This window comes from Cynoglossus semilaevis, chromosome 14 (genome assembly GCF_000523025.1).
Source record: "Cynoglossus semilaevis isolate Cse_v1.0 chromosome 14, Cse_v1.0, whole genome shotgun sequence".
Lineage (NCBI taxonomy): Eukaryota > Metazoa > Chordata > Actinopteri > Pleuronectiformes > Cynoglossidae > Cynoglossus > Cynoglossus semilaevis.
In genome coordinates, this window is record NC_024320.1 from 2,255,820 (window position 1) to 2,265,355 (window position 9,536).

General features: G+C 41.5%; 1 protein-coding gene across 2 annotated transcripts in view; it reads right to left on the reverse strand.

Moving 5' to 3' along the window:
- The window catches only part of mbd2 (methyl-CpG binding domain protein 2), a 32,747-nt gene continuing 23,211 nt past the window's right edge, over positions 1-9,536 (reverse strand). The window contains exons 6-7 of one of the 2 annotated variants that reach the window (XM_008324368.3): positions 5,821-5,980; positions 1-1,442 (exon numbers count right to left, since the gene is read on the reverse strand). In XM_008324368.3, coding sequence (XP_008322590.1) covers positions 5,863-5,980 — 118 coding nt within the window. In that variant the 3' untranslated portion in view covers positions 1-1,442; positions 5,821-5,862. Of the gene's footprint in view, positions 1,443-5,813; positions 5,981-9,536 lie in introns of both variants that reach the window. The other variant, XM_008324370.3, reaches the window with a different exon arrangement.

Genomic DNA, 9,536 nt, shown 5'->3' on the forward strand with positions numbered 1-9,536 from the left:
TAAGCGTGAATATAAATTTTATTTACACAAATTAAAGAAATATAGACATAAAGTTTGTTCTTAAAGGGACAGACCTGGGTTTTTGAGGTGAGGTAAAGAGGATCCAATGAATATGAATGATTCTGGATAAACTAAAAAAAAAAAAAGACGTGTGGGGAAATGTTTTTTAAAATCCTGACCACAAAAACAGTTTGTGCTTCTGTAACAAAATAGTACTTCCGCAAAAAAACAATACATTATTTTTAGGAAGTAACAAAAAACAGTTAAAAGTGTGACTTGCCGTCAGGATGCACAGGAGGAGCAGTCCATATTTAACAGAGTATGTACAGCGTACTGTAGATGTAAGTATGGTATGTGCATTTTGATATATATGCATGTATTCATATATGTATATATATTTATACACACACACACAAACACATATATATATTTTATTTACCTGTGGTTGCCTGTACATCAGTCACAAAAACAAACAAATGTAAGTCATTTGCCAAAACAAAGATGGTTCTTTTTTGGCCCAAAGGTGGACCAAAAAACAAAAAAAATCTAGTCTGGGCATGAAGAGGTTTACATTCTAAATACCAAATGTGGACTGCTTCTGGTTTGTTATTTCTGATTGTATATGGACTATGTGGAGCAAGATGTACATCTTAGTACTGACCCAGACAAATATTCTGTGTTAGACACCACAGTAAACAGGTTTTTGATCAGTCTCTGCCTTGTGCTGAATTTGAAATGTTTTTCTTATACTTTTCCTGCACTAACTACACAGGGACACAGGGTGGTGCAACCACAAGGTGTTCCCACCACAGGGTGGCACATGGGGCAAACTGAAGAACCTCATTTAATCTTCTATCAAAAATTCTTGGACTGCCCCTTCACAGTTCCAAAGAAATTCTTTATTATTTCTCGTAAATACATTATGTGTCACAATCATGTCCAACCTGGAGAAAATAACCCTGAAGTAATCACATGACTTTACAAACAGCCAAACAGGTGGTTGAAGGTTCAGTAGAGTTCAGTTCAGTAGCAAAAGCCGTCCAGCAGTTTGCAAACCTGGTTTAAAATAAGCTCTCACCTGTTCTTCTTCTTCTTATTAGATATAAATATAAAGAGACAATGACAACTTCTACCTGAATCAGAGTTGTGAGACACTTTGAAGTTAGCAAAGTAAGAAATAAGTATTAACGGCTGGTTCACATCGTTTACTTATTGCTGTTTGGTTTTTTTCGTCCCATTTTCCTTCATCATTAACTGTTAAAAATCACCTGATGTCCTTCAGCAGAATCTGACAGAAGAAAATTGAGGGGGGCAGAAGAGTCTAGGATGTGGGATCAGTGCAGGGATTTTGTTGTGTGCATCAGTCTGTTTGTTTTGGTTTGTCGTTAGCAGGAAAATAGATAGAGATGATGTTGAACCTGAGGCTGGTGGACCAGAAGAGTCTGTGGAAATAAAGAAAAAAGGGGATAAAGGAAAACGTTCTCTCCTGACATATAGCACAGAGACATGAAACAGGGTCCTTGCTGACAGGAGAAGAAACTGACGCTGAGAAGTCAAAGGATGAAAACAGACAAGAAGGGTACAAGCTCAACAAAGAGACACTGCACTGGTCCTTTAATCTGTGTGTGTTTGTGCTGATTCAGACTCCACCGGAATTGGTTTTAAAAGCGGCAGGTAATTACTGCCTATAGAGACACAAGAGAGAATTATGTGCTTCAAAGACGATGCTGATAGCTGCTGTGTGTGTGTCTGTGTGTCCTGTCACTCACTGTGGGCCTTAGAAAATTGTGATAATCTGCTGCTTAATTAAGCAGCAGATTATCACAATTTTCTAATTATTATTATGGAGTAATTAACAATGGAGCACTGATTGTCAACCTATTGAAACACCATATTAAAAATATAAAATCTCTCACTAACATCGACACACATATTCCCACACACAGTAACTATGGTGTCCACAGGAACAGTTAAGACAATGGAGCAAATCTTCAATAGTTAATTTAAAGCAGTAAGAAACAGAACAACAGTAACGACTGTGAATAAAATCAAAAAAACACATACACACCTTCTGTATGTTTTTACTCTTCTCTAATATTTATATTTATATTTATATATGTGTGTATATATGTTTTTAATATTTATAGTCAAGGTTGGTTTGTCAATGATTTTTGTAAACAAAGAATGTCCCCCTGAGTGAATAGAGACATGAGGACGGCCCAAGGGCGACCATGTCAGTTGATGGTGATGATGCTTCCCGCTAGCGACACTTTCAGGACGAAATGTAATCTGACTTTACGGGTTGACTTTATAATGTGATTATAATAAAAACAAGGTATTAATATTCAGAACGTTGAGTCTGTGAATCCGCTGACTGTTACTGTGAGACCACTGTTCTAACCACACACACGCACACAGTTTTTGGTCCATTTGTTTTCTGCAGAGTGAAAATCTACCATTAATGCAGATTTATGCAGATTGGCTGGATGGAAGTCGTTTGGTCAAAAAGAGCCGTCAAGAGCTGAGGAGTGATTACTTATGGTTTTTTATAGAAAGAGGAGTGTGCAAAGGGGCATGAGGGATAGGGGGGAGAGACAGGGAGAGAGGGAGAGAAAGAGAGAGAGAGAAAGACAGCGAGAGAGGGCAGCAGCCAACACACCAGTGCACACGTGTACGTGTGTGTGTGTTGTGTTGAAATAATCAGTTCTTATCTCTAACTGCCTAGAAACCTCCGGCTGTTTTCTGTGGTCCCGACGTCTCTCTTCCTATTAATTTATTCATGTTGTCTTTATGTCTGAGGTGCTCTCTCATCTCGTTCGCTCTCTCTCTCTCTCTCTCTGCTGGGTCTGGTTTTTATTTATTTATTTATTTCAAATGCTCAGCTCTTGGAAGGATGAAACACTCCATGTCTGCAGCCTGCAGGGCTGTGGTCCACACTGCACAAAAACAGAACAGAGACTGAACGGTACAAAATAAACCTGACCTGATCCCAGTGTCTGAGCAGCAACAACTCTGTTGCAGAGACAGAGGCCACGACAATTATGTCTTTCTGCATATAGATAGCTAGATAGGTAGGTAAGTAGGTAGCTAGGAAGGTCATTGTTAGCTGGCTAGTTAGTGGATGGATGGATGAATGGATGGATGAATGGATGGATAGATCGATAGAGAGACAGACTGACTTCATTGATCCCAGGCTGGGAAATCACAGTGTAGCAGCAGCATTACATACAGTGACAATAGGAAAGGAAAGGAAAGTGAACTAATTGTCATTGTGACACAGCACACCACGAAATGTGACCTCTGCTTTTAACCCATCACCAAAGTGAACAGTGGGCAGCTTTAAGCTGCCCGGGAGCAGTGTGTGGGGACGGTGCCATGCTCAGATCAACTCAGTAACTTGGCAGATTAGATTAGATTAGATTAACTCGGTAACTTGGCAGCTGGTAGACTCAAACCTGAAGCCTTCCTGACCTGCTTCCTTAACCATTAAGCCACCACTGCCCAATAACAATGAAAACAAAAAGAAGACTCACAACCTAGCCATGACCCACACCCCCCTAAATTGAAATACTATTGAGAACCTATTTTTTTCTGTACTGTATGAGATGCTGCCACCTAGTGACTGGAGGCTGTGCTTGTTATCATTCAAGCACTACAGCAGCGCTACACTTATGTCCAGTGTGCCATATTACACTGGAAGCCCCTTGTGCTACCCCTGGTGATGGCCAACAGATGTTTCATTCACGTAACTAGCGACTGGTGACAAGAGAAGAGTGACCAGTGACCCATTACTGCTGAGTAGTGACCTGTGACTGGTAATTAAGGGCCGTTGACCAGTGTGTGTTTACTTCCTGCAGTTCTAACCTTGTGTTCTAATTCTGCAGTGGTCAAAAACAGAAGTGAAGAAAAATGTTTTTTTTTTTTGTAAGGAGAAGAGATATAGTCTGAGACTAGCACAACAGTAGTTGTGGTTGTGATTGTAGCTGCGGACTCTGAGGACCTGAGGAAATGAAAGGATGATGAATTAATGTTTGAACCTGAAAAAGTGAATGATTTTTAAACTGCTTGTGTTTACAGACTGAGCAGTGGAAAAGAGGCAGATGTCAGAATGAAGATTAGGGCATTTTAACCTGATCCAGGTTGTTTTAACTTTTTTCCACTTTTTTTCAGACCAAGGACTCAAAGAATTACAGGCTTTATACTCATTACACCAGAGTGCTGCCAAGGACTTTTTTGCTACAGTCTCACAAACACACACTACTGGATTAATACTCGTGTCCTTACACGGCCATTGTCTTGCCACCAGGCTGCAGCAGTTGTAGATTTAGTTTTAATTTTCCTCAAACCCAGAGCTGCGCTGTGAAGCGTCCTTACACACTGTGTAACTGAGTGAACCTGATGGGAGGTGTTTGTTTAAACTTTAAAGCTTCACTGCTCATAATGGTTGACAGGAGCAGTTACTGTTTGTATGTGTTCTGATTGGAGATATGTACAGGTAGATTCTCCTGCAGACTAATTTATAGACTGGTCTTGTCTTGTACATGTTCTAGGTTCTATTTTTAATCCTTGGGGCAGTGGTGGCTTGATGGTTAAGGAAGCAGACTTGGGTCTGTAAGATATCAGGTTCGAATCCACCGTGAATTTTTTTTGCTATCCTTTAGCTTTTCCTGGCCTAACATTTAGTTGTTTTGAGCTCCATTTGATCTTTTTCTACTTTCCTCATTTTTGCTTTTCTCTAAATCAGTGGTTCTTAACGTTGTTGGAGGTACTGAATCCCACCAGTTTCATATGGGCATTCACCGAAACCTTCGGTGATGCTAAGCGGGGGGCGTGTCTCTTGTCCTCCACTGAACCCCTGAGATTGATTCACCCAACCCCTGGGGTTCGATCGGACCCAGGTTAAGAACCACTGCTCTAAATACTGTACACTCCTGACACAATGTCAGCGGACTGAGCAATTCTTTTCTTTTATTAAGCTAACTTAAATAAATATTACATATTTGAATGTTAACCTTGTTTGGACCAACATGAAAGTGAATGTTTGTTTGTTTGCTGATTAATTTAAATTCAATTAAATAAATTACAACTAATTCATTTAATTAAATGGGGCAGTGGTGGGTTAGTGGTTAAGGAAGCGGCCTTGGGTTCGGAAGGTTTCAAGTTCGAGTCCACCAGCTGCAAAGTTACCACTGAGGTGCACTGAGAATAGCAACGTCCCCACACACTGCTCAAAGCTGCCCACTGTTCACTTTGGTGATGAGTTAAATGCAGAGGTCACATTTGGTTGTATGTAGTGGTGTATGTCACAAGGAGTTCACTTTAAATATTTGTTTGTTGACAGTTGATTTTTTTTTCTATTTTTTTCAGTTTTTTGATTGGAATGTTTTAGGGGTACTCTGTAATACTCTGTAACTCTTAGCTATGTAAATATGAACATGTATACTTTAACTAAGTCAGGAATTACTTTTTATTTATAATATCTTTTATCTTATTTTTTTTAGCAAAAAGTCTCCAGAGAAATAGACATTTTACACACTTTAACAGGAAGTTCACCACCTAGCGCTTGATTATTGAGTTTATTTATTATGGACTATTTTATCCCTCATTAGTGGAACATATGAGGATGAGGAGTAAGAGTAACATGTAACATGTTCATCATAAAATGTGTTGGTATCGTTATAAGAATCTGTTACAGGTATAAACATAACAGTATCACTGCGCCCCTTAGTCAGAGTTCAAATCTCAAAATATATGTCAAATAAGGATCTTTCTGTACAGTCAGGATCCCTGTCTGACATCTTACTCATGCTGACCTCTAACCTTGGTTCACAGTGGTCTTTCCGTCACCCTTCATCTGAATCTTCAGGCTGTTTTTCCTTCCAACAGTTCCCTGCCGTTTTCTGCAACCCGCGCCAAACCGTCAGCCATCAGTGCCTCCTCCAGACTCCTCCTGGCCTGGTGTACTTTCAGCTCCTGCTCCCTGTGATGACAAACAGACACACAGAAATAAACACACACTTATTATAGACAAAAACTTGATTTTGTTGCCATGGCGACGATTAACAAAGCAGATTTAACCCCTTTTCTTAGATTAATTATTAAACCATAACATGTTTAACTCTTTCATTTTTGTAACTGATCAAATATATAAAAAATATATATATATTGTTGAAGAAAACTGGAGAAGAATGGAAAGCTCGGGAATAAGGAGAGGGTGAGGGCGAGAGGGAAATTAAAATGAGAGGGTAAAGAGAAAACAGGAAAATTAAAAAAAAACAGTAGAGGATAATGACATTTAATGAAGCTGAAGGAAAGTAAAGAAACGAGGGAAGGTTTAAAAGAACGATTAAAGTCATGAAGTGGAAAAAAAAGGGAGGATAAAATTAAACAAGATCAGGCTGTGAAGTGAAGGGGAGACGAGGAGAGTGAAAGAGGAAAGAGGAGCGGTATGAGAGCAATTTAGGATTCAGCTGGAGGAGGGGAGAAGAGGGAGAATTGGAAATTAATGGAGGGGAGAGATAAGAAAAGGAGGAGGAGGAGGAGGAGGAAGGAGATGATGAAGAAGAAGAAGAAGGAGCCTGGAGGATGGGGGGTGAGAATAAGAGAAGGCAGATGAAGAAACAGAAAAGGTGAAAAAAAAATAACAGACAGTGGATCTTTGGAAGAGTGTAAAGGTGAGAAGGAATAACGGGGAGGAAAGAGGAAGCAGGACTGTGTGGGAAAGGAGGAATGATGGGAGAAAAGATGATGAAGGTGAGAACAGACATTCAGAACTGATAGAAGTAGAAAAGTGAACAGGGAAAGTATGTACAGTAGTGAGGAAAGAGAGATGGAGGAAAGGAAGGGGAATAAGAGTGATAAACAGGATACGGAAAGATAACAGGAAGAGGAATATGATGAAATGGATTAGAATAAAAAATAAAGAAAACGGGCAGAAATGAGAGGAAGAGGAAAAAAAGGGTGAGGGAGCAAATGACAAAGGGAGGTAGAGGAGTGTTCACACTACAAGGTTTAGTTAAACAGAGAAACACGGCTCGTGTTCCTACAGTGCCCTCTGCTGTCAGATGTTAGGAAGTGTGGTCTTTGAAAAGCATCAGAGAATTTAAACTAGTGACGCTTTGGCCCAGAGACAATGTCTCTGTCATTGGTGTGGAACCCCAGGGTTCACCTCCTGGGCAAGTTTGAATCCCGGTTAGGGCGGTTGGTACCTTCCAGTGGACTCACCACCCACAGGAAAGTTTGGGGGGTTGGTACGGTGCAATGTGAATTGGGTGGCGACTGCTGCCCCCGCGACCCGGTAACGGATAAGCAGATGAAAATAGATGGATGGATGGAATTTAAACTACACTAAAAGTACTAAAACTCAACTAAATTTGTTTAAATGCCACTTACATTCAACATGAAAAACTTTAAATCACTGATAATGATTGTACAATAAACAACAAATCTCATTTGTTCAGAGAAGATAAGATGATAAGACAGGTAACAACACATTCAGCAGCTGCTGTTTCCCTTCTCGCTTTCTCTTTCTCATGAACTGGAGAGTGAGATTCTGGTTTTACTTTACTGAGGTTGGTAACAGACAGAGAGGATTAAAATTATAAACTAAATTATATTTTATGCTTGAGTATTTAATTAAACGTCTAAGGGGACCAGATCTAGGTCCATGTTTTTACAACATGTTTACCATTTTTCTTTTTTCTTTTTTTACTAGTAGGAGTATGAGATCATTCTTAACAACATCAAACTGCAGATGGAATGGCTATCGGAGTATGTGCAAACAGAAGAAGTGGTAAAACTGTGTTTTGAGATTGCTTTCTTTTTCGAGTAAGAAAGTTCTGCTTTGAAAACCATGCAGCAAAGCCAAAGTAGCGTCAAGTGAGTTTGCCATCAACAGATGTAAAAAATAAGGTAAACTTTAAGTTAGATTTGTGCATTTCCTAGCGACATTTCTTAAGATTTTTCATATATGGATATTCATAATTAAATGCTGTTACTACGAGATAATTTATGGGTAGTATGAATGCTAATAAAATCTGTGTAATTATATTTTGCAGACAAAGTTTTACAGGGATTTACACTGTATCACAAGCTACAACACACGTCATTGTGCAAATTGTGAATGTGTTTTAATGTTTACAAAGTGTTGTGTTAGGTGCATATGTCTCATTTCCTCCAGAGCAAGACCCTCACCCAAACCACAACTGGATTTCACCTAGGCCAAATGCAGGACACTCACATATAACATACTACACATCTGATGAACAACAAGATTGGGGGAAGTGGGGTAAATTGCTTATATTAAAAGTAGCCTAATGGAAATTGCTGCTTTAATTTAATTATTTTAATAATTCATGTAACTTGAATGATCCAGGTTTTGAACAAGTGTGATACCGGTGTGTGACCACAGCGTGTACTTCTGATGTTGCTCACAGTGGCCCTCAGTGTGCTCAGAGAGCTTGTGTGTATGCCCAGACAAATGAAAAATTAGAGGGAACATTGCATATACCCCTCCCTGAACCACAACCTTAACGTGGTGGAGGGCCCCTGGTAGGGTCTCCCAAGGCAAACAGGTCCTAGGCGACGGATCAGACAAATAGCGATTCAACCCCCCCCCCTCCCCTTTGATGAAGAAAATAATTAAATCAAAGAGGTTCGCGCCCGGATTGACGTCACCGGGGCCCCACCCTGGGTAGGGGCTCGCAGGCGAGCACCTGGCTCCGGCCGGGCTCAGCCCAAACAAGTGACGTGAGCCCGCTTTCCAGTGGCTGTCCGAAGCTGCTGCTGTAAGGTCTCCGGTGCCTGTCGTGGTGGCAATCCCCGAACCCGGTGGTGGACACCGGAGGTAAAGGAAGTCATCAAGCTTAAGAAGGAGTCCTACCGAGCCTGGTTGGTTCGTGGGACTCCTGAGGCAGCCGATGGGTACAGACAGGCCAAGCGTACTGTGGCTCAGGTAGTCGCGGAAGCAAAAACTCAGGTCTGGGAAAAGTTCGGGGAGGCCATGGAGGAGGACTACCGGTCGGCCTCGAAAAAATTCTGGCAAACTATCCAGCCCTTCAGGAAGGAGAAGCAGTTTCCCACCACTGCTGTTTACAGAGGGGGGGCGGGGAGGAGGGGGCTGTTGACCTCGACTGAAGATGTTGTCGGGAGGTGGAAGGAATATTTCGAGGATCTCCTCAATCCCGCTGACACGCCTTCCGCGGAGGGAGCTGAGGCTGAGGACTCAGCAGCTGATCCTCCAATCTCCTGCGCTGAGGTCACAGAGGCAGTCAAAAAGCTGCTCGGTGGAAAGGTGCCGGGGGTGGATGAGATCCACCCTGAGTATCTCAAATCTCTGGATGTTGTGGGTCTGTCTTGGTTGACACGTCTCTGCAGCATCGCGTGGCAGTCTGGGACAGTACCTCTGGACTGGCAGACCGGGGTGGTGGTGCCTCTTTTCAAAAAAGGGGACCGGAGGGTGTGTTCCAACTATCGGGGGATCACACTCCTCAGCCTCCCGGGAAAAGTCTATTCCAGGGTACTGGAGAGGAGAATCC